This window comes from Chrysochloris asiatica, unplaced genomic scaffold, assembly GCF_000296735.1.
Source record: "Chrysochloris asiatica unplaced genomic scaffold, ChrAsi1.0 scaffold00007, whole genome shotgun sequence".
In the NCBI taxonomy this organism is placed as follows: Eukaryota; Metazoa; Chordata; class Mammalia; order Afrosoricida; family Chrysochloridae; genus Chrysochloris; species Chrysochloris asiatica.
The window spans coordinates 25,424,127-25,448,087 of record NW_006408525.1 but is presented as its reverse complement, the minus strand read 5'-3'; the positions used below and the strand labels follow the sequence as shown (position 1 = coordinate 25,448,087).

The following is a 23,961-nucleotide window of genomic DNA, read 5'->3' as shown; positions in this document are numbered from 1 at the left end:
TATGGTTATTTATATGCAATTCACTGGTTTTGCTCCTCTAGAGAACTTGGCCTAAGACACTGACTTGTAACTATCACTCCCTACACCAAGAGATAGAACATTTCTATCACCCCAGAGGACTCCTTCATTCTCCTTATTAGTAATCTCTCCCACCCTACTGAGTAACCCCTATTTTGACTTTTAACCCCATAGATTAATCTTGTCTGTTATTGAACTTCCTTAGACAAAAACATACAGTATGTAGTCTTTTGTGTCTGGATTTTTCACTCAATATTGTACCTGTGAGATTAATTCATGCAGGTGGTAGTAATCTTGTGTAGTGCAATGCACTATTCCACTGTATGTTGTTATTGTGTGCTATCAAATTGACTATGACCCATATCAACCCTTTAGAAAAGAGTAAACTGCCCCATAGGGTCTCCTAGGCTGTAATCTTTGTGGTAGCAGATCACTAGGTCGTTCTCTGGCAGAGTCTGGAGGGTTCAAACAACAATCGTTTGGTTAACAGCTGAGCACATAATCAATATGCCACTAGGGCGTTTTTCCATTGTGTACATTTGTTGTTGTTATGTGCCGTGGAGTTGGTTCTAACTCATAGCGACCCTCTACAGGGTTTCCATGTTTGGTAAAGTGGAGGGTCAGAGAAAAAGAGGAAGACCCCCAATAAGATAGACTGGCCAAGTGGTAGCATCGATGGACTCAAACGTGGCAACAGTAGTGAGGTTGGCCCAGGATCGGGCAGTGTATTGTTCTGCTGTGCATAAGGTTGCTACAAGTCGGTGCCGACTCGATGGCACCTAACAACAACAACAACAGGGTTTCCGAGGCTGAAAATCTTTACGAGAGCAGAAAGCCTCATCTTTCTCCCACAGAACTGCTGGTAGTTTTGAACTGCTGACCATGAGATAAACAGCCCGATTTGTAACCACTACGCTACCACAGCTCCTTGCTGTTGTTGTTGTTAGGTGCCCTCAAATTGGTTCCGACTCATAGCAACCGTCTACACAACAGAATGAAACACTGTGGTCCCGTGCCATCCTCACAATTGTTGTTTGAGCTCATGCCATTGTGTCAGTCCATCTTGTTGGCGGTTATCCTCCTTTTTGCTGACCCTCTTCTTTAAGGTTATGAATACACCATAAAGAACCACTGCATTATGGTGTTAGCAAAAGAATATTGAAAGTACCATGCACTCCCAGGAGAACAAACAAACCTGTCTTGGGAGAAGTGTAGCCAGAAGGCTCCTTTTAAGTGAAGATGGCAAGACTTCCTCTCCCGTACTTTGGATATGTTGTCCAAAGGAACCAGTTGTATTTGGTAAAGTGGAGGATCACAGAAAAGGAGGAAGACCCCCAACAAGATGAATTGACACAATAGCAACAATGGAGTCAATTATAACAACAGTTGTGAGGATGGCATAGGACCAGGCAGTGTTTTGTTCTGTTGTGCAGAGGGTCACTATGAGTCAGAACCTACTTGAGGGTGTTTTACAACAATTTGTCCATTCATCTATTGAAGGCTATTTATTCTCTCCCAGACACCTATTTCTTTATCATGAATAAAGCTGCTCTAATCCTAGTGTAGCACTGTAGGATAAGCACTGGGCCACAAGGTCAGTTTCAACTGAAAGGTCAGTAGTTCAAACCCACCAGCCACTCCTTGGAAACCCTATACAGGGTCTCTGTCAATCAGAACCAACTCAACAGCACTTAACAAAAACAATCATTATTGTACATGTCTTTTGGTGGATATAAGCACTGGGTAAATACCTAGAAATGGAAATGCTAGGTCAGAATATATTGTTCCAGCAGTATTGCCAAAGAGTTTTCCAAAGTGGTTCCACCAATTTAGACTCCTACCACAATGTAAACAAGTCTAATTGCTCCAAATCCTAGCACTTGGTATTGCCAGTTTTTAAATCTTAGTTGTCTTGGTGTAGCATAAGGATAAACATTGGACTGCTAACCACAAGGTTGGTAGTTCAAACGTACCAGCTGCTTCTTGGGAACCCTAGCTATACAGGGTTGCTATGAGTCAGAACCAATCTGACAGCACATAACAACAACATACACAATCTAAGTTTTGAAAAGAAGCCTGGAGACCAGGTGAGAGGGTAGTGTGGTTGTCCAGGAAAGACATTAAAGTGACTTGGATTTGAGTTGTACCAGAAGAGTCGTTGGGAAATGAACCAATTCAGGATATGTTCTGGAATTGTAGCTGACAGGACTTGCTGCTGACATGAGGGATGAGAGAAAGGGGTGTCAAGCTTTTTACCTTAAAAAACTGGGTGAATGAGAGGACTATTTTCTGAGATGGGGAATGTTGAGGGAGGAAGAGATGTGGACTGGGGGAAGATCATGGGTTCATGTGAAGCTGTTATATAATTTTACTGGAGCTTAGATGACCATGAAAGCCCATCAGTAGGTTCTAGATGGCCCCATATCTTCTTATATTGACAAGTACTGACTGTAAGAAAGCCCCCTCAGTGGGTAGTAGACTGTGTCTGCTATGGGAAGTGGACTGGCCTATGCTGAAGTACGTGCGTGGGTCACTCACACTGTGGTATTTATGTTATGGGAATGCTCAGAGCCTCTCTCTTCCTTCTTAACCAACCAATTGCCATTGAGTTGCTTCTCATGCATGATGACTCCATGCTCCATATGTGTAAGAGTAGAACTGTGCTCCTTAGGGGTTATACCGACTGACTTTTTGAGGAGTCTTTTTTCTGAGACACCATTTGATAGATGGACTCAAACCTGAGTGCATTAACCATTTGCACCACCCAGGGACTCCTATCTTACAGAATCAGAATTAAGTGAGATCGTCTATGAATTCCATCTAGAACACATAAGAACAAAAACATTCACTCTTCCAAGCTGCAGGCATTATGTGAAATGCCTCAATATGGTTGGCACATTGTCCTCTCAGCCACATTTTCAAATCCCCTGAGGCCCCAAAGTCACCTGCTGAGTGGCTGGAGTGCCAGGAGGCTATCCCCTCTTCCCTCCCTCAACCCTTCCCCAGCCTCTGAGGAGCAGAATGGAGAACAGTAGGTGAGTTGATTCATAGACTTTATCAGCTTTTTCAACGCCCAGAAATTTCTGCAATGACAACCGAGCCTGTTCAGTACATATAGTTCACTGTGTTAAAGCTGTGGGGCCGGGGTGGGGTCCTGTAGACCCCTAGGAGACATCAGGGTAGGGGAAAAAGTTTGGGATGGGCTAGGTCCAAGACTGGACCAGTGGGTCTCAGTGTTGTAAGACAGTTATGGGAGCTGGTGTGAGATGACTTAGGAATCAGGAGGAAGGGTGGACAGCTCGGAGCTGCAGGAGGAAGAAGGTGCATCAGCTTCACTTCGGCAGGGAGGAGACAAGGAGCAGGAGAGATGTTACACTGTCCTGTAAGTAAGGGGGAGAGGGGAGGGGACGGGCGTCCATAGACATTTTTGTGGTGGAAACAAGACAGATTGCTGTATAAAAGGAACAGTGGGACTGTACAACATCATCTATGATACAATGTTTACATATAATACAGGCTCTTTCCCTCTGAGTTTTTAAAAAATAAATGTACAATTCCAGAGCTTTTGGTAAAAAATATATACACCCTCAGAGCAGAAGCAACAGCTGCCTTTGCTGCTACTGCAGCTGCCGCCCCTATGAAAGGGAAAGAGGAGGGGCGGAGAGGAGGGGCGGAGCTCCAGGAAACCTCACCCAGTAGCTGCCCAGGATGGCTGAGGAAGTAGACAGAGAGGTAGGAAAGGCATCCCAGCAGAGTCCAATCTTGCCTTTACAGTCTCTGCTGCCCGCCCTCCCCACTTTGGGGGCTGCCTGCCCCAAGTATACAGACCCACCCTACCCCAGCTCTGATGGGGAAGAAAAAAGGGGAGTCAGGGAGAGAGACAGAGACCATATTGTTGGTGTCCAACAGGAGTCATAAGGGAGATGGCAATTCCCTTCCTACTTAGCAATTAGATACCTTAAAAACAACAGTAGTGTGAACAGAAGTCACCCCAACTCCTGCTACCACTGCACACACACACACACACACACACCCCACTGCAAAGGACACGGAGGGTCCTGTGGGCAGCTTAGGCCTGTGTTTCCCTGAGCATCTTTGCCCCTTACCGGAGCCCACCCAGGGACCTTCGGAAGGGCTGGAAGGGAGCCCCCCCACAAGAGTTGACAGGTAACCTCTCCCTCATGCTCCTTCTCCTTGCCCTCAGGGGCAGCTTTACCTGCAAGTGTGAGCTCCTGCGGGTGTAGGGAGGAGCTGAGCAGGGAGTGGTAGGGTGGGGGAAATACCCACACTGTCCCAGAAGCAAAGTCGACAGGGTAGCACCAAACAGAAGACCCTAACAGCACATTCAACACTTCTCCTCTATCACCAGATGCACTCCTGCACCTTCTAAGAGGACACACACGCGCACACAGAGAAACACAGTAATACAATATTCCAAAGGAGGACATCCAGGGGTCCCAGCCCTGACCAGAGAGAAGCAGACAGGTGGTAGAGATGAAGGCTGTCAATCACTCCCACAATTCTGCTCTGAGAGACAGGAGGGTAGGCAGCTTGCTTAGGAAGAGGAGGTTTGAAACATACTCTTCAGAAAAACCCTCGATGGGAAAGGACAGAGGAAGGAGCTTTCTGCCCCCTTTCCCGGGTAAGGGTTGAAACCCAAGTGTGGTTTAGGCCTGAAGGAACAAAGGGATGCGAACTTCAGCAGAATGAACAGGCTTATGAGTCTGAAGGTTAAGTCCGTCCAACTCGTTCCCATGGGAAGGGATGGTTGCTCCAGGGGAAAAATGGCAGATGTAACTTGGGACAGCGTGCAAAGTGCTTAGTACCAGGCGCCGATGGACCCGGTGTGGGGCTGACCAGCACCTCCGTTCTCATTGACTATTGGCCTCTAACTTGTAGGAGAGCTCGAAAAGGAGGTTCTGGTTGTCGATGACCTGGAATTGGCGTACGTAGGCCTTGGTCTGCAGGTGATGAGGGGACGCCTCCATATCCAGGCCTGGGGGTATAAGAAGGGACAGACAAGCAGAGGAGAAGGGTGAGGGCTGGGAGAGACATTCGGGGTAGGGTGTATTTGGGGAGAGCTGACAAACTTCAAGACAGGAATATTTGAGCAGGAAGTTCTCTCCCAAACCCTCCCTCTCAGTCAAGGCTCTTCCTGTATGCTCTCAGAACCCTGGGTACTCACAAAGGGGACGGCTCCGGTATTTACGGATTGTCCTCACTTTTTCAGCCACTGAATGCTGGGAGATAAAAAATGAATCCAGGAAAGGGCACAAAAAGACACTCCCCCCTCAGACTTCCTCTCCTCCATCCCCCCAACCCTATTAGTTTTATTCCCTCCAGTCCCCAACTCTGGAGAGTCTCTGAAAGACCAAAGAAGGGGGTGTATCAGGGTGCCAGGTGGGGGGAGGTAGAGTTGCCCCCAAACTGCCTGTCAGCTTTGCCACCAGTGGGTGGGTTGCCACAGTGATGCCTCCAGAGAAGACAGAAGTCTGTTAGGCAAGCTGGGCATCCTGGAGGAAGGCTGCTATCTTTAGGGAGGTGCCAGGAAAGAGGAGGAGGACGCCAGCCCCTCACTCAGGGGGCCGGGGGTTGGCAGCGCCACTCACCAGCTTCTCAATGTTCACCAAACCATCAACAAGGGTCTTACTGCCCTCATGTAGGAATGTCAGGTCTAGAGAACAGGGAGAGAGTCACAAGTGAGGAAAAGATCCGAGCAGAGGTCCAAAGGGGACCCCTCCCTTCAACCAAAACCCACTCAACCAAAACCCACTCAAGCTGGGGAGCTCCTCTCCAGGTGAGCACCCAGAGCTATGATGGAGAAGGATGGGGGGTTAGGAAATGGCCAAGAGACTGGAGCCTGGGATTAAGAACATGGAGGGGAGATTCATGATTTGGGAGGGAACACTCCTCACCTTTGAGGATTAGAGGCACGAAGGGAATCACAGGGGGCTTCATTTTGGAGATCACTTCTCGGTAGCTTTTGTGATTCCTGCAGGGGTCCTAGCACCCCACAGAAGTAGGATACACTAGACCCAGTGTACCCCAAAGGTTATCTCCACTCCCTCCTTCATCCCTCTGCCCTGGCAACACACCCAGATTAGAGTATTATGGATGTCTAGTTGAGGGTATGGGAGGAGGCCTGACTGCTCTCCCCTCTACTCCAGGGAAAACAGGGCACCGATCCTCCCATCCTTCCCCTCCCAACAGGGCCAAGGGTCCCTCATGCTAAAAGCTTTGAAAGGGAAACTTAAGAAAGAAGGTTTATGAGAACAGACGGTCTCTGCAGTGCAAGTCCAGGGAAAGATAATGCATCAAACCCACTCACTGTCAGGTTCTCGAATTTCCGAAACAAGTTCTTGAATTTCCCTGGCAGCTTCTGCAGAGTTTGAAGGAAGGAGAAGGAATTATCAGAGATGAGCTCCTTAGGTTTCACTGAGACTTCTGACTAATCCCCCAGTATTGGAGGCAGAAAGGGGCTGAGTGTCTTCCAGAGGGTAGGACGTAGGGTCAGCCCCTGGCCAGGTTTGGCACAGCGCTCCATTATTCTGGGGGAAGTGAAGCCTCTGTATGTGCCTTACACAGGGAGGGCTCCACTGAGGGTTTGCTGAAATCCAGCCCAACTTCTCCAGCCACGTCTGCTACCTGCTCTAGGGCTGCCTGCCCCCGCTCTAGGGTGCAGGATTTTCACTAATCTGCACAAACACAAGGTCCAGTCGCTACGTGTCCTGGGGTTGTATCTGCCAGAATAGGAATAGGGCGCCTCCTTCCAACTGGCACAAAGTTTTCCTATAGGCCAGCAGCAGCCTCCAGAGGTCGCACTGGGGTGATACCAAGACTGAAGGTGGCGGCTAAAATCCCTGAGGTGGGATGGCTGGGCCAGCGCAGGTGGAAGTGGAGAAAGGAAAGGAGTCTCATCACCTCCCAGGTGAGCCGCAGGCGGCTGACCGCAGCGTTGTCCAGCCCCATGACCACCGCATAGAAGGACAGCAGGTCCTGGTTCTGCTTGCAGCTGCGGGGGCGGGAGGCGCGGTTAGGAGCAGCGCGGCGGCACCACCCGCCTCCGCTCCCGCGCTCAGCTCCGGCAGCCAGCCGCACTCACATAGCCCCGATCTTGATGAACTTCTTGAGCAGCTGCGCGCGCTTGCCTGGGGACTCGCAGAGCAGCACTTCGGTGGCCACCCAGTGGGTGACCTCGCTGCAGCGCTGAAGCAGCAGCTCCAGGTTGGCCGTCTCCCGGCGGCCGCGCTCCCCGTGGAACACATAATCCACGAACTCCAGCTGCGCCCAGGGCCGCCAGGGCGGCGAGTGTGTGGGTGGGCAAATGGGAGGTGGTGAGGAGGAGAGGCAGGAGGGTGGGGGCGGAAGGGTTGGAAAAATAGAAAAACAAGGACAGGACAGGATGCAACAGAGATGGGGGTGGGAGGGAAGTCAACATTAATAATACTCTAGATCATGTATTGAACTGGGTGCTAGGCACCTGGCTACCAGCTTTATGGCTGATTTATCCATAAGATAACCATGTGGTAGATATTATTATTGTTGCTTTATTTCTTTAATAGTGAATATTTTATTAACCTGGGTCAGGTACAACCCTGCTCTAGGGTTCCTCTCTCTGCCATTGGACAGCTGAGGGGACAAGGTCTTAGAGAGGGTTAGGCCAGATGGGCCCTGGGCATGCTGAGTGAGTGACTGCTGGCAGGCCCTCCAAGAGTATTCTAACCAGGTCTTGCTGTTGTTAGGTGCCCTCTAGTCAGTTTTCCACTCACAGTGACCCCATGAGACAAGGAGAACTGCTCCCTAGGCTGTAATCTTTACAGGAAGAGACCACCAGTCTTTCTTCCACAAAGCCACTGGGCAGGCTCGAGCAGTCAAGGTTCTAGTTAGCAACCAAACACGTAACCATGACACCATTAGGGCCCTTCTAACCAGGTACATTCTACTGCAAAGTCAGCCTCCAAAGGACACATTTCTCCCTCCAGATCCCCAGCCCAGCCCAGCCTCACTCAGCTTCAGCCTCACCTCATGTACACATCGGAACAGCTCCCAGTGGAATGCAGTAAGGTGGTTGGCAACGTCCTCCGGCTCCACTCGGTGGATCTCCGTGTCACCAGGGGAGACCTGGATCTCCTCGGGAAGGGGCACCTGGTGGCAGGCATGAGCACAGGGGCTGGGCTCTTGATGACCGGCAGAGTGAGGGACTGCCCATAGCTCCCCTAAGGCCTTGTGAAGTTCTCACCAGGGTCTCGTAGCTATCCCGTGTGCAGGCAAATAGGTGGCTGTTGATGCCCAGCGTGGTGAACACACAATCTTCAGTGGGCTGCAGGAGGACCTTCTCTGCAGGAGGACAAGCTGCTCAGCCTCAGCCCAAACCACACAGACCAGTCCCCTTCACACACCCCCAAGCCACTTGGACTGGTCCCCTCCACACACTGCCCCAGCCACCTAAACCAGCTCCCTTCATACATCCCTAGTCACCTGGACTGATCCCCTACACCCACACACATCACCTGGACCAGTTCCCTCCACACACTGCCCTAGTCACCTAGACCAGTTCAGTCCATATACCCCCAACCACTTGGACCAGCCCCCTCCACATATACCCCCAGCCACTTTTGCCACTCCATCAAGAAATTCCTCACTCCAGACTGATACTCTAGGTTAACGAGACTCATCACCAGTCTGTGCCAAATTTGTTTGAAATTTTTCAAATAATGATCTCTTTGCATTTATATCCTCCTTTTACTCCCAAAGTTCTTTCACAGTTCCCTCATTCTCTCCGCCCTGAGGCACTGGAGAGTCAGGAGAGGTATGTTTGTCCCACCTTAGGGACAGCTACCTTCATCATCTGTCTGGCTCTGTCAAGGCAACCACAGTTCCAGCCATCACATTAGGGGTGAGTTCAATGTCTGACCAAATATAGCAGGCTCATTTTTAAATTGATGATTTTGTATGGCCTAGGAATTATGTTATAAATTTTGGTAGAAAAAAGGTTCCTCACCCCTGACCTAGAAGTTAGAGGTCCACTTTGTGTCTTTAGCCTCAAAAATGTTGTATCCTTAGATGCCCAGGAAGGTTAAAGGACCATAACATGATCCCAAGGTGAGTGAGAGGCTGTGCCCAGACTAGAACACAGGTGTTCTGAATCAGTGCTCTCCAACTTTAAAGTACACAAGAATCACCTGGGGATCTTGTTAAACTGCAGATCAGAACTCAGCAGTCTGGGGTGGGCTTGGAGATGCTGCATCTTTAATAAGCTCCCAGGTGATGCACCTGCTGCTGGTCCCAGGACCACACTTTGAATATCAAGAGCCTAGAATTTAATCTTCACCCTTCCCCGGAGCACTGGGCTTCTAAGTGTCTCCTCACTTGGCTGCTGCCCAGCTCTTCCTGACTCTCACCTCCTGAGGAGGCCACAGCCACCAGGATGAGGGAATCCTCCCGCCCTGCAGGCTCCTCTGAGTACTGCAATTTCTCTGTCACGGAGCCCAGAATGTCTTGCACAGATGCTGAGAGACGGCTGCGTATGGTCACGTAGGAGTGGTCAGGCATATAGACCCGGCAGAAGACTGGACAAAGACAGGACGATGGCTGTTCATCAGAAGGCAGAGTGACAGCAGTAGTACAGTCCCCCCCAGGACACCTCTGGTCCCCACCCCACCCTGCTTCCAGCCTGAAATGATTTCCTCTCTGGAGAAGATGCTATGAAAAGGGCTGGCTGCACCAGGTAGACAGACTCTGCCAAGGATGCCCCGAAACCAGATGCCTCGAAGGAACTCCCTGAGTCACTCAGGAAGCCCTGTCCCATTAATGTCCACACTCACTCTCATCGGAGCCCCGAAAGGCCACCCGAGTCTGCAGACAGGAGTCTATTCGGCGAAAGTGGCGGAAGAGTGGCTTCACCTGCTTGTTGGGTGGCTGACTCTCCTCTGGAGTTCTGCATGGACAGAGCTGGGCATCAGCAAACCCTGCCAGGATATGGAATGCCAGGCAGGCAGCCTCCAGCAGGGACATCAGAATGGAGTCTGAGATACACCAGCACCAAGTTCGGAAAGTGGTTAACAGGGGGAGGTGTCAGAAGAGAGGACAATGACTAGCCTAGAACAACTATCCAAGTGATCTAAATTCAACACCACATCTTCCATGAATTCTCTGACCTGCCTCACCTGCCAAGGAAGATCCATTTCTTACCTGAACTTTGTAAAACATCAGGAAAATATGTACATGCTTATCTTATCTACAAGACTGATAGCTCTTGAGGTCTTGGGTTGGTTCTTACTGAAAAATTTTAATACCCCAGGGCCTAACATAGTACTTGGCCCATGGTAGTAGGTCAATAGATAATTGCTGAATTTGTCAACAAGAACTTCACAGTCTGGGAGGGAGACAGACGTGCATCCAGCTACTTCTAACACCAGGCAGCATGTGTTAGGTGATATAACAAGGAGAGCTATGTCTGCAAGTGGGAGGGAGGAAGTTATTCCAAAGAAGAAGGCTGGGAAGCTTTCTCTGAAAGATGATATTTGACCTGAGCCTGGTAAAATAACAGGAAAAAAGAAGCTAGGAGAAGGGCATTCTGTGGTGGGTAATATATGAGGGGTCTGAGACTTCAAAAAGTTTGTGGGAAAATGGAATGAAAAGATAATGGAATTTCCCCACATAATTGGGAAACACAAGAGCTCAAAGAATTATGGGTGGTACAAGGACAGTCATGACTGGAGGGAGACGAGATAGAAAGGACCAGCTGAAGGGGAAGAAGTACGAATGCTGGGCTGGGACATTGCAACTTTGCCTCATGGAAGGGGACCCATGAGTGTTTTTGAAACAAGGGGGCATGATGTCATTTTGTATGTTTGAAAGACCTGTCTGATGTCAGTGTTAAGAGAGGACCACAAGCTGTGGCAAGAATCCAGGTGAGAGGACAAAGAGGCCGAAAGGATTGTGGCTATGGGGATGGAGAGGGAGAAAACAGAGCTAGAGGGGTGGATGGTTGGATGGATGGACAGATCAACACTGTGGTGTCCTGATACTGGCTCACATTGATTCATGAGAGTTCACTATTAAATTGAGGAGAATTTTGTTAACTGGTTGTTAAACACAGTAATTAAAAATATTTGTTGTTATTGAGTGCTGAGTGATAGTTGTTAGGTGCTGCCCAGTTGGTTCTGACACATAGTGACTTTATGTACAACACAACGAAACACTGCTTGGTCCTGCCCCATCCTCACATCGATGTTAAACTTCAGCCCATTTTTACTGCTACTGTGCAAATCTATCTCATTGGGGTCTTCCTCTTTTATGCTGACCCTTCACTTTTCCAAACATGATGTCCTTCTCCAGGGATTGGTTCCTCCTGATAATATTTCAAAGTCGAGGTCATTGTGATGTGTCATGGAGACGGTTCCGACTCATAGCGACCCTACACAGGGTTTCTGAGGCTATACATCTTTACGGGAGCAGAAAGCCTCATCTTTCTCCCATGGAACAGCTGGTAGTTTCGAATTGCTGACCTTAAGGTTCGTAGCCTGATCCATAACCACTACACTACCAGAGCTCCTTCATATTTTGAAGTAGGAGAGATGAAATCTTGCCACCTGGATTCTAAGGAACATTCTGGCTGTATTTCTCTCAACACAGATTTGTTTGTTCTTCTAATACTTCATGGTACTAATAGTCTTCTCTAACACCATAACTCAAATGATCAATTCTTCCACAGTCTTCCTTATTCATTGTCCAGCTTTCACATGCATATGAAGCTATTGAAAATACCATGGCTTGGGTCAGGTGCACCTTAATTCTCAAACTGACATCTTTGCTCTTGGACACTGCAAAGAGGTGTACAGCTGACTTATCTACCTAATGCAATACATCATTTGATTTCTTGACTGTTTCATTGGGTGTTGATAGTGGAACCAAGGAAAATTAAGTCTTTGACAACGTCAATCTTTTCTCCATTTATCATGATGTTATTTATTGGCCCCGTAGTGAGGATTTTGGCTTTCTTTACAATGATGTGTAACCCATACTGAAGACTGTGATCTTTTATTTTCATCAGTATTTTAAGTCCTTTTCACTTTCAGCAAGGCTGCATCATTTGTATATCGCAGGTTGTTAATGAATCTTCCTCCAATCCTGATACCACATTTTTCTTCATAGAACCCAGCTTCTCATAGAGACTCTACAGAATGGAGTAGAACTGCCCTCATGGGGTTTCCTAGGCTGAAATCTTTATGGGACTAATCACCATGTCTTTTCTCCCATAGAGCAGCTGGTGAGTTTGAACTGTAGACTTTTTGGTTAGTAGCCCAAGCACTTAGCCATTGTGCCATCAAACCCACTGCCATCAAGTCTATTCTGACGTGGAGCAGAGTAGCACTGCCTCGTAAGAGTTCCAAGACTGTATATCTTTACAGAAGCACAATGCTACACGGCAGTTAGTAACCAAGTGCTTGTAACCATTGCACCACCAGAATGCCTTAATTTAAAAATTATAGCTATATCTCTATATCTATGTTACCAGTTTATGTATGTATTATTAGTATATATATGTTTTATATATATATATATATATACATATATGTTGTTGTTCAGTGCCGTCGAGTTGATTCCGACCCATAGCTAGGAGCAGCTGGTGAGCTTGAACCACTGACCTTACAGTTCAAACAGCTTTGCAGTCTGATGCATTGTCCCTCAGCGCCACACTAGGACTCCATATACAGCTGGTGGTGATGGTAGTGTGCCATGGAGTTGGTTCCGACTCATCGCGACCCTGCATAGGGTTTCTGAGGCTGTAAATCTTTACAGAAGCAGAAAGCCTCTTCTTTCTCCCATGGAACGAATGGTAGTGTCAAACTGCTGACCTTGAGGTTAGCAGCCCGACTCCTAATCATTATGTTACCATCTATCTATCTATCTATCTATCTATCTATCTATCTATTACTAAGTTGTAGTATGTTACTGTTATGTGCTGTCAAGTTGGTTCCAAGTTACAATGGCCTTTTATGGAGTTTCTGAGACTGTATATCTTTATGAGAGCAGAAACTCTCATTTTTCTCCCACAGAGCAGCCAGTGAACTGAAACTACTGACCTTGTACTTACACAGAGACACAATGATCCCTATAAATGTTATTAGTATGTTGTTGTCAGGTGCTGTCAAGTTGGTTTTGACTCATAGCAACTTTCTAAACAACAGAATAAAACACTGCCCAGTTCTGTACCATCCGCACAGTCATTGCTATGCTTGAGCCCATTACTGTGCCACTGTACCAATCCATCTCATTGGGGGTCTTCCTCTTTCACACTGACCCTCCACTTTACCAAGCATGATGTCCTCTAGGGACTGGTCCTTCCTGAAAACATGTCCAAAGAGACAAATTCTTGACATCCTGGCTTCTAAGGAGCAGTCTGGCTGTACTTTTTCTAACACAGATTTGTTTGTTCTTCTAACAGGTCATGGTACTTTCAATGTTCTCTGCAAGACCACAACTCAAATGCATCAGTTCTTCTATGGTCTTCCTTATTCCTTGTCCAACTATCACATGCATGTGAAGCTGTTGAAAATACCATGGTTTGTGTCAGGTGCACCTTAATTCTCAAACTGATCTTTGTCTTCACTACTTTACAGAGGTCTTGTACAGCAGGTTTGCCTAATGTAATACGTCACTTGATTCCTTGACTGCTGCTTCCATGAGTGCTGACTGTGGATCCAAGCAAGATGACTTCAATCTTTTCTCCATTTATCAGGATGGTATTTCTTGGTCTCATTGTGAGGATGTTATTGTTATAGTCTTATATCTATGGAGTCCTGGGGTGGCACTGTAGGATAAGCACTGGCTTGGTAAATGCAAGGTTGGTGGCTCAAAGCCATGAGCTGCTCCTTGGAACCCTACACAGGGTCGCCAACCTTTTGGTTAGTGGTGCTTACCCTCCAGTACCCACTATGTTGTCCAGTTGGTTCAGACTTCTGGTGGTTCCAGGTGGGCAAAGCAGAACTGTCCGATAGGGTTTTCAAGGCTGTGACCTTCCAGCAGCAGCTCCCCATACCTGTCTCTGAGGTACCTCTGAGTGGTTTTGAACTACCAGCCTGTCAACTAGTTGTCAGTGCGTAATTCTTTGTGCCACGCAGGAAGGAGGCTTCAAAAAGTACATGAAAAACTGCTATTTTTATTTCATTTTTCCATGAACTTTTTGAAGCCCACCCCCCATAAACATATATACATAACTATTTGCTGTCAATTCCGACTCATAGTGACCCTGTAGTAAGGCAGAGTAGCACTGCCCCATAAGGCTTCCAAGGTTGTCATGGCAGCGAGTGCTTAATCACTGCACCACCAGGGCTCCTTAAGGGTCTCTAGCTGCAGCGTCTCATTAAACCTAGGAGGCTCTAAATGCTGGCAGGCCCAGATTGAGGGCCTAAAGCAAGGGACAAGGTATTTGGGTTCAAACTTTCCTTTCAGCACTCTCAGGGAGGCCTGACCAGGTACGTAAAGTGGGGCATACATACATATATACCTTTTTAAATATATTTATATCAGTAAAACCTGTGAAAGCTGGACCCTGTAAAACGTGGAAACCGTCAGAGAAGGATAACGCAAGTATTTTCCACTAAAAACAAGCAATAGAAGAGTGGTAAGATTTCGCCTCATCAAAGGCGGAAAATCTGAGAGACCAAGAAAAACAAGGTAGCCCTAGTACTGCTGTCGGCAGTTTCACTGTACAAATGCATTGTTGTTGTTTGTCACTGAGTCAGTTCTGACTCATAGTGACTCTGTATAGGGTTTCCAAGAAGCGACTGGTGGGTTTGAACCGCTAACTTTGTGGTTAGTGGTATAGTGCTTATTCTACACCAGATCTTCATGTACATATACATTACAGTTAGATAAGTTATTATAAAAATAGTAAGCTTCCTCTTTATTTTACTATCACCTACGTTCTTGAGGTTATTTATGCCTACTGTATTTGTATGTTGGAAATACTATCCAATGGCTTGCTACTGCGTGTCTCTTCTCAATTCCACATTCAGTGATGTCATGTTGATCTCTTGAAATCCATCATGATGAGAGAATTTGCATTATGGGAATTGGCAAAAGCTACCAATGCGGGCTCTTTTTTCTGAAGTGCAGGTTACTAAACGTTTACCACTGCTGGACTGACAGACCAATGAATGAGCAGATGGACAGAAGAATGACTGTAGATGATGATGGAATGACCTACCATCTACGGTGAGAGAAAGGGAATGCAAGAAAACTAAAAGGCCAGAGGCAGCCTCTGTAACAGAGAAGGTTTTGCTTCCTGACCCCTCCCATAACCAGTCCCCCTCACTTTAGCTCGACTGTCTCCACAAGCTGATGCAACCGCAGTGTTTCTTCTCGGAGGTCCTGGTAAAGGGACTCATCCTTCATAATCAGCAGGTACAGATCCTGGGGAGGGCAGGAGAAAGAAGGTGAAGGCAGGGGTCTTACCCCTGGACAAGGCCTCCATGCCTTCAAGGAAACCCAGTATAAGAGAAGGCTCACTGGCATCTTTTCCTTCATGGAGGAAAAAGCATGGCTTCCAGAACCTGCTTACCCAGCTTCCTTTTCCCCAGGCCCACCTTGATGATGCAGCCAGCCCCTTCTTCTTCCTGCAGCAGCCCTTGGTAGGTGTCCAAGAAATGCAGGAGCATGGCTAGACAGGCCTGCTTCCGGCCCAACCCCTCAGGACCCTCCATTCCTCCTGCCAGAACAAAGCTGACCCCAAGGTTAAGGAAAAACCTTAAGGAGGCAAACTGGAGGAAGATGGAAGGGGAGATGGGAAGCTGTTTGCTTCCAAATAGTTTCTAGTCTTGGGGCCAGGGAAAAAGGTCCAGAGGTGTCTGGAGTCAAGACACCTTCATGCCCAAGCCAGGTTTTTACTCAGAGTAATTAGGGATGGCACCCACTTGACTACTTGACTACAACTCCCAGATGTCAGACCTTCACTTGAGGATACTCGTCCAATGTCTAGCCAGCCCAGGCCCTGGAGTTCATCATGGGCTGATAAATTACACCAAACCTTACCATACACCTCAGTGCATAAGGGCTGATGTTTGTAAGAGCATAGGATACCTAACTCAGTGGCCTGACATTTACAAGAGGGTTTCAAAAAGTTCATGGAAAAATGCCATCGCTTTGAATTTCATTTTTCCATGAACTTTTTGAAGCCTCCTCATATAATCAGGTCCTAAAGTAACTCAGGGAGAGACCCTCTGCTTACATAAGACCCTATGAATAGCACAGCCAATGGTTTGTCTCTAGCAGACCCTACTACAGCACAGCCATGACCTCCTGTTTACATCAGACCTGGTAATAACTCACTGGGTAACCAGATGTTTAGGGCAGTCACTCAGTGGGGAGAGAGGCACTCTTAATAGAATAATAATACCTTACATTTGTACAGGGATCTGCAATCTCCAAAGCACTCCCACATCTACTATCAGATTGACCTTCACAACAGCGAGGCAGGTGTTATTTATCCCCATTTTATAGAAGAGGACACTAAAGCCTCAGAATGTTAGGTTTTCTGTACAAGGTCACATAGTTGGTGAGTAGAAAAACTGGGACTGAGACCCAGGTGTATTTTCTGGGGAAGGGCATAGGCTTTGATGGCACTTGGGGAGGAGGGAGGTCCCTCCTGACCTCCCCTTTGTAAGCTTCACAAAAGGATATTACTGGTGTAGCTCCTGCAGAAATTTCTCCGTGGGGAGGAAGAGAGAGTGGGTGAGGACAATGTCATCCAGCAGGATATCTGTGGAGGTCAATGGGAACCATTGAGGTCAGGCGAGTTCTTCCAGGGTCAGATTAGAAACCCACCAACCTCTCTCTCGCCTCTGAGGTGAGTTATCTTTAGCCAGGCTGGAGCTCCAATCACCTACTCCATACAAGCACACATGTGCTCTCTCTCTCTCTCTCTCTTTCTCTCTCTCTCTCACACACACACACATACACACATTTGAAGGCTCTGGGCAGCCGCTGTGGGGGTGGAGTTGGCAGCTGCCAAGGCAGCTGGAGGGAAAAGAGGGGCACCCTTTGATCACTATGGGAAGCTGGTCAGATAATGCACCAATCTTGAGACCTGCCCAAAATAAGAGGGAGGCTACAGAAGGATCTCTAGAGAGAGGACTTCTAAACACAGAGGGCTGACAGTATGTGTGTATGTCTCAGGAAGTCTCTCCTTCCCTTCCCACTCCGAACTTAACAGCTTTGAGTTCCTGCTAGGCAGGTAAGAACCAGCCCCATTAAAAGAGAGAGGGAACAACTACCATCTCTTTGATCCTAAGCTTTAAACAGAAATCTTCTTGTCCTCTGGGTGCCCAGAGATGGTAGGGTTAATGATGGGAGGGTAGAGGGGAGTGGCTCTTCTCACCCCCCTTCTCCCCTCCACACCCCTGTCTGAGCCTGGGCCTGGCTCAGCCAGTCAGCCAGGTACAAGGTCGTCCTGACTTGCAGTCAGCCCTTGGGTGGGGCAGGACCGCCTGGCACACACAGAGAAGCAGGGTGCAGGGTAGGAGCCAGGTGTCCTCATTGGGACAGGTTAGGGCCAGGTCCTTAGGCATTTCCCTAGGACAAAACCAAGGCTTCTGATGGTCCTTGGATCACCATTCCTTGGCCTCCAATTCTAGCCATGAAGGTGGAAGAGGAGAACCAAAGCAAGATCGTCTACTGCAACTATTTCATTTCAAAAATGAGAAACTGAGACCCAGAGCTAGGAGAGACTTGCTTGGAGTTGGAGTAAGAACCCAAGCGCCTGACTCTGTTTTCCCCCTTCTGCTCCCGTAAAGATTTACAGCCTCGGAAACCCTGTACAGGGTCACTATGAGTCGGAACCAGCTCCACGGCACATAACCACCACCACCATGCTTGAGGCAAGCAGAGTGTCAGGAAAGACCCTAATAGTCAGGTGGGGCTGCTTAGGAGTTTGAGTGGCTTCTGCTAGGGTTGAGATATCTTCTGTAATATCACACACCCTCGCAGGAAACTAAGAAAGCTGTGTAATATTGGTTATATTGGGAAATACAGAGTGGCAGGCTATGTTGATTCAGTTCATTCTGGGATTGGTTCAAGTTCCCCTACACCATAACTCTAGGGATCCAGTCTGCCTGACCAGAAAATATGGGTGACTATCAACTCAGTAGCCTTACTCCTGGGGAGGCTGAGCAAAAAAAAAAAAAATCTGTGGCACCAGACCCCTGTGGAAGGAGAATGACATTCTCTTCCTCTCTACCAGCTGTGCTCATAAAGAGTCAGTCTCTGACCCCCGCCTCCAGGGATAGGGACAAGGAATCGGGATGCCTGGAAGCCCTCCTAGACGCTCTCTCACAGAGGAGGTAGGCCAGAACAGAGGCAGAGGAACATGGGGCAGAATGGGGGAGAGGCTGATGTGGGGGCTACATTTTGGCGTCTGTCTGTTCCAAGGCAGGCTCTGGTCCAAAGCACAGCCTCCCCAGGGAATGTGTCATAGAGAAACAGGGTGTGTGGTGTAGGCGGGAAGTTATGGTTAGGAGAGCTGTGTGTGTGTCTGATATTTTTTCTAATTAAATCCAAAAGGTGTCAGCTCCCCAGGGCAACTGCAGCCTGAGCCAAAGGAAGGGACCCAGGTCTCCAGAAAAATCTAGAGGAGTGAAGCCCCACTCCACACACCTGATTAGGGCTCCCTGCAGAGGGCTGAGAGTTAAGTGTGACCCTTCCTCCCACCTTCAGGCCCTCAACCAGGGCTCCCAGCCCTAAACCTTCCTGGGTTTAGTGAAATGCCTACAGCTAAATCCCCTTAAGGAACCCTGGTGGCACAGTCATTAGGAGCTCAGATGCTAATCGAAAGGTCGGCAGTTCGAACCTGCCAGCTGCTCTTTGGGAGAACTATGTAGCAATCTGCTTCCATAAAGATTTACAGTCTTGGAAACCCTATGGGCCAGTTCTACTCTGTCTTATGGGGTCACTATGAGTTTGAACCGACAAGATGGTAAGGGGCTGGATTTTTTCAAAAAGACCCTTAGGTTATCTACCTCAGTCATTAACCAGTAATTTGGAGCCACAGTTTCCTCAAAAGCCCCTTACTAGGGTGTTGGTGGAGAATGGTGAAATGGCATCATCATTTAGGGAATAAGCCTCTCAGGGTGTGGTTATTATTTTTTAAAGAGGCCGCGTGCTGAGGCCTGACACCGGAAGGTTGGGAGTTGGAGAGGCCTGGACCCCTCAGAGGCTGCAGGGCCCTGATGCCTGCCCATAGACACCTCTCGTCCCACAAACACAGGCCAACCCCCATCCTATCTCCTCAAGCCACTAACGACAATGCATCCCCTTTGCCCTATGCCTCTTTGGCACTGCCCTACCAAGTTGGCCAGCCTGCATTCTGGGCTTCTAGATAGAATCAGGGGCCCCTGGAAGATCTTCCAAGTCTTTGGGTACCTCTGGAGGGTAGCATGGGCTGCTCTGGGCAGCTTCCATCTTAGCATGTCAGGCAGGCCCTAATTTGGGGCCATAGGAGGGAGTGAACAACATCAGGAACCCATGGAAGTCTGAACTGAATGTCCATAGGGAAAGAGGAAGAGGCTTAGCTCTCCAATCAAAGGTGAGGTTGCTACAGGGAGGAAGGTGGGTACTACCCTTCTCTTCTGATGGAGGGTCTGTGCCTATCCTTTACACTTACCACTCAACCCCCTACTCAGGCTCCAGCATAGGGCCACCCCACCACCCATGGGCAAGGAAGGGGAAGCAGGCTGCAACTCCCCCACAAGGGAAGGGTGAGCCAGCAGACTCCTTACCTGAGGCGGAGCTGTCCCTGGTGCCCCCTCCGGTCAGCCGCTCGAGAACCCGATTCAGAAGATTGTCTGGTCGCTCCGGTGCGCCCAGGGGGGCCCAAGGCGGCGAAGTCAGGGGCTCTCCAGGGGATAGCTCATCTGAGGAGTACGAGGAAGGGGAGCGCAGGGGTCCCCCTCCCCCAAGCGGCCCGGGCCCAGGCACCTCCTCCAGTTGCAGCCAGCAGGGCCCCCCACTGCCTGGTTCCTCCACGACCCCCACGGGCTCGCCCCCTTCTTCCTCTGGGGGCGGCTCCAGCCCTGGCTCGGCGGGGGGCTCCCGGAGGAAAGCTGGGAGCAGCAGCCGAGACACGCTCTGACGCCGCTGCAGCGGCCGCGGTCCTCCTGCTGGACCGCCGCCCCCGCCAGGTCCTCCACCCCCTCCAGGTCCACCGCAGCTCCCTGGACCCCCGCCGGGACCTCCCGCCACCGTTCGCCCCGCCAGCTGCGACGTCTGCTTCTTCAAGAATTTCTCCAGCGGCTTCATACCCCCCCCGCCCCCCTCCTTGGGGCCGCCGGGGGACCCAGGTGTCCCAGGCGCGGGCGGGGGGGGCGGGGACACGATGCTCAGAGCCGGAGGGGCAGAACGGAGGGATGTGCCAGGCGCTGGACGGGGGGCCAGAGGTGCCCGAGGCTCGCTGGCCGGAGGCCAGTGGCCAGTGGTCGGGGCAAGTGCCAGAGGGGAGGAGTGCGCGCTTCAGTAGCCCCCCATGCCAGCTGCAGCAGGCACGCGGCCCGGAGGGTGGGCAGGCTGCGGGGCCAATGCCCCCGGCTCTGCTCTCCTGGGCCGGGCTGCGGCGGCAGAGGCAGCGGGCGGAGCGCAGGACTGAGAGGACGCGGTGGCGGCGGCAGCGGCGGCGGCGGCTGCGCTCCTGGTTCAGGGAAGGTGGCAGAACTGAAACCACGCCCCTCCTCCCGGCCCCGCCTACTCCCCGCCCCATTCTCCCTGGGCCCGCCCCCCTTGCCGTGTGAGGTGTGGGCTTGGGAGCTGCAGCTTACGGTGAAAAAGAGTCAGGGGCTGAATGGGTGGGTTTTGAGCTTGAGTGGACGGAAAGGAACATCCAGAACTGATGGGCAAATGTGAGGTAGTGATTTACCAATGGAGAGGGCTTCCTGCCTTCGAGCCTTACACGGAGAGACTCAGACTCAGTATCATCTTTAAGAGCCAAAGCACTCTTTGCCTTATCCGGGTGAGACCTAGGGTTGTTAACTGGGTGCCCCTCATTCCCAAACTCGACAGTGTCCAGTTGCCGTACTCGCAGGAATACATGCCCTTTATCTTCCTTCAGTAAGAAGGCTTGGGAAGGCCTCATGGGTGGATTGGCATTGACTTTGGGGGTGGTGCCCATGTGCCTTCTCTGGGAGGGCACAATAGGTGGTGCAGGCCTGACCTGTGAGAGACAGGTTCTGGCAGGCATGTAGGAGTCAAGCAAGGAGCAGCAGGCTGTGGCAGGTCTAACTGGGGTGAGGAGAGGAGATAGTAGGCAGAAGGGGAGGAGACCAAGAGCACAAGGGCACCTCTGCCCAGTTGGCAGCAGGAAGAACTCATGCCATAGAGATGGGTGACAAGCCCCTGACCTGCTAATCAACACCATCAGGCATAGTACCAGAAAGCCTAGAGCTACCCTAGCCATGGAGTAAGAAAGTGGTACAAATCTCCATTTAAAAAAATAATAATCCTTATTCCTGATTTCTGTAGCAAGAGCTTTCTATCCCCAAGGGAACACTGCCCCCAGAAAGCTAAGGACACATTTGGTGTGAGCACATCCAGGTCATGATTACAATGTGAGGGAATTGCACCAGGTTCCAGGTGGGTTGAGGTTCCTTGGACAGGACTCCACCCCTGTTTACTGTGCACCAACCAGGACCAGTGGGGGCAGGAATGCTACAGACTGGGAGTGGTGGTAGATCAGGATAGGGTGTGTGCTAGCCATGTGTCACTGTGTATATCTGCTCCCATGTATGCTAGAACATGTGTTCACAGAAAGAGCTTTGCACACCCATCTGTTTGTGGATTTGAAGAGAGATCAGTAGAAAGAAGAGCACAGTTTTGGCTAAGAAGCTAGACAAAGGTGTATCAGGTTTTGTGGGCTCTCTTTATAAGACACCCCAGCAGCCCCAGGTTGCAAAAGGGAACTGGCTAGATAGCGAGCTTGGAGTTCCTCAGGCAGTGTTTTATGAACCAAAGGAGTAGAGGGGAGGGCTCCTCTCCTAGCACATGCCACAGTTACCAGATTAAGCCGGTTGCCTTGGTAACCTCCTCTCTGGGCAGGATTTGGGATTGTCGGTTAGGAAGGGTGAAGAATTGGGGAGGAGTGTGAAGGGTATGGGGCATGGAAATAAAAGGGATAGAGACTTCTGGAAACTGGAAGTGTGGGCAACAGGACCCCTCCAACTACTCAAGAGGATGGAGACCTTGAATCGAGAGAGAGGAGAGCTGCACCAGGTCCTGGTCCTAGGAGAGTAACAGCGATTCTCACCCTGACTGTACAACAGAACCTCAGGGAACTTTTCAAAAACACTGCTGCTCTGGCCCCACCCCAAAACAAGAAAATCAGACTCAGGTGGGGCCAAGGCATAGGATATGTTTGAAAAACTCCCCAGGTGATTGTTTTCCCCCTCGAACAAATAAGGAGCCCTGATACCCAGTCTAGTTCAAATCTACCAGTTGCTCCAAGGGAGTCAACAAGAGGCTTTCTGCTCCTGTAAAGACTGACATACAACCACCACCACCACCTTTAACAAATAGAAATGTATTTTCTCACAATCTGGAAGGCTAGAAAGTCCAAACTGAGGGTGCCAGCTCTTAGGGCAGTACTGTCAACTCTGCAGAGTCCATGTCTCTGGGCTTCTGCACCTGGACAATCTTTCTGTGGTTTGGCATCTCTCTTCCCCTAGCTCTTGCTTCCCTTGCTTACTTAATCTCTTTTCTATCTCAAAAAAGATTGACTCAAGACACACCCTACAGTAAGTCCCTAGGTGATTGCTTCTAATAGCTAGGATTTAGGATCACTGTCCTTGGGACAACCCAACCCAAGTGGGCTGCAGATGCTTGGAGACAACTTTGGGATGCCAAGTCAATGCTGTGAGTACAAGGACAGCAAGCCTGTGTGCTGATCCTGAGGGGACGGAGGGTTAGCAGGCATCCGCACTGTATCATGGAAGAAATAAAGGAAGATGTTGTGAAAAATGACTGTTGGAAGATGGGCACAAAAAGCTTAACTGAAAGCCCAACTCATGGACTTCTAGGAAATTGAGCAATTACAGGGTCACCTAAGGCTTATCTGTCACTGCCCCTTTTGCTCCCCTTCTTTCTGCACACCGGGACGCAAGCTGGGAGGGCAGAGAGAACCTAGGGGCTTTGCTGAGCTTGAGTTTCTTCTTAACTGAGCTCGTTACCAGGGCAACAGAGAGAGCAATGGGATCTAACTGCAGGACTGGAGAAGCAAGAGGCAGGGGTGAGGGGGAAGCATCTCTTACACTTTTATTCCTCCTGCCAGCAACCCACCCTCAAAGCTGGCTGCCATTCTTTGCATGACCCTAGGAGGCCAGACACAAAGTTACCCATCACACCATGGGGAAAAAGAGGGGTAACAACCTGACAGGATTTAAAGAATTAAGGATGGAGATCGGGTATGGTACTCCAGTAAAAGGGGTATTGGGGAGTTTCATGTCATTTTAAGATGCACCATGCCTCTGCCCAGTGTGAGTATCGGAGACCTCAAAAGAGGTGCTGCCAGCTCCACATAACACTCAATTGCTCTCCCACATCAGGACTTCCACCCCACCCCAGCCCCTGAGGAAACAATCAGCTCAAAGCTGGCCATTGCCCTGTCAGCACCAGGAACCAAGTGACCTAGGTAGATAGCAGCATGAGCCACAGTTGGTGGCTTTTCCATTTCCCCTAGGCTTTCCTAGTACTAAAATAGGATCATCTCCCTTAGACTGTGATCCCTAATACTTTAGTACCAGACACCTTTAACTGCCTCATCCAGAACCTGGCAGTTTAACAGCTGGTGGCTCATTACCCTGCATAAGGGACAGTAATATCTCACTAGCTTGTGTCCCCGACACCTCCAGTCAAAGGGACTCCAGAATATTCTGGTGTCTGTGTGGCAATGTCTTGGTGGCA

At 49.5% G+C, this 23,961-nt stretch overlaps 1 protein-coding gene across 2 annotated transcripts; it reads right to left on the bottom strand.

The window, feature by feature from the left end:
• Positions 1-4,469: 4,469 nt before the first annotated feature.
• On the bottom strand, positions 4,470-20,316 carry RAPGEFL1 (Rap guanine nucleotide exchange factor (GEF)-like 1). 2 transcript variants are annotated; one of them, XM_006832581.1, is made up of 15 exons: positions 19,797-20,316; positions 16,705-16,783; positions 15,612-15,747; positions 15,341-15,438; positions 9,843-9,955; positions 9,420-9,587; positions 8,258-8,355; positions 8,041-8,163; positions 7,121-7,299; positions 6,940-7,030; positions 6,347-6,397; positions 5,934-6,021; positions 5,628-5,692; positions 5,204-5,258; positions 4,470-5,014 (listed from the first exon to the last, which is right to left on the bottom strand). In XM_006832581.1, the coding sequence occupies exons 1-15, from the start codon at positions 20,314-20,316 to the stop codon at positions 4,890-4,892; spliced, it is 1,989 nt and encodes a 662-aa protein (XP_006832644.1). In that variant the 3' UTR covers positions 4,470-4,889. The 2 variants fall into 2 exon arrangements, with proteins under 2 accessions (XP_006832644.1, XP_006832643.1); XM_006832580.1 differs by having other exon boundaries at positions 15,612-15,771; positions 16,708-16,783.
• Positions 20,317-23,961: the final 3,645 nt, after the last annotated feature.

What these genes read in the sequence shown, in the direction of transcription:
- RAPGEFL1 (XM_006832580.1), bottom strand. Translation starts at nt 20,316, where the DNA reads ATGAAGCCGCTGGAGAAATTCTTGAAGAAGCAGACGTCGCAGCTGGCG. An exon ending in GGCTGTGGCCTCCTCAGGAG is followed by an intron (nt 8,356 to 9,419) that starts GTGAGAGTCAGG and finishes GTCCTCCTGCAG; the next exon opens with AGAAGGTCCTCCTGCAGCCC. An exon ending in CGTGCCTCTAATCCTCAAAG is followed by an intron (nt 5,693 to 5,933) that starts GTGAGGAGTGTT and finishes CCTGTTCTCTAG; the next exon opens with ACCTGACATTCCTACATGAG.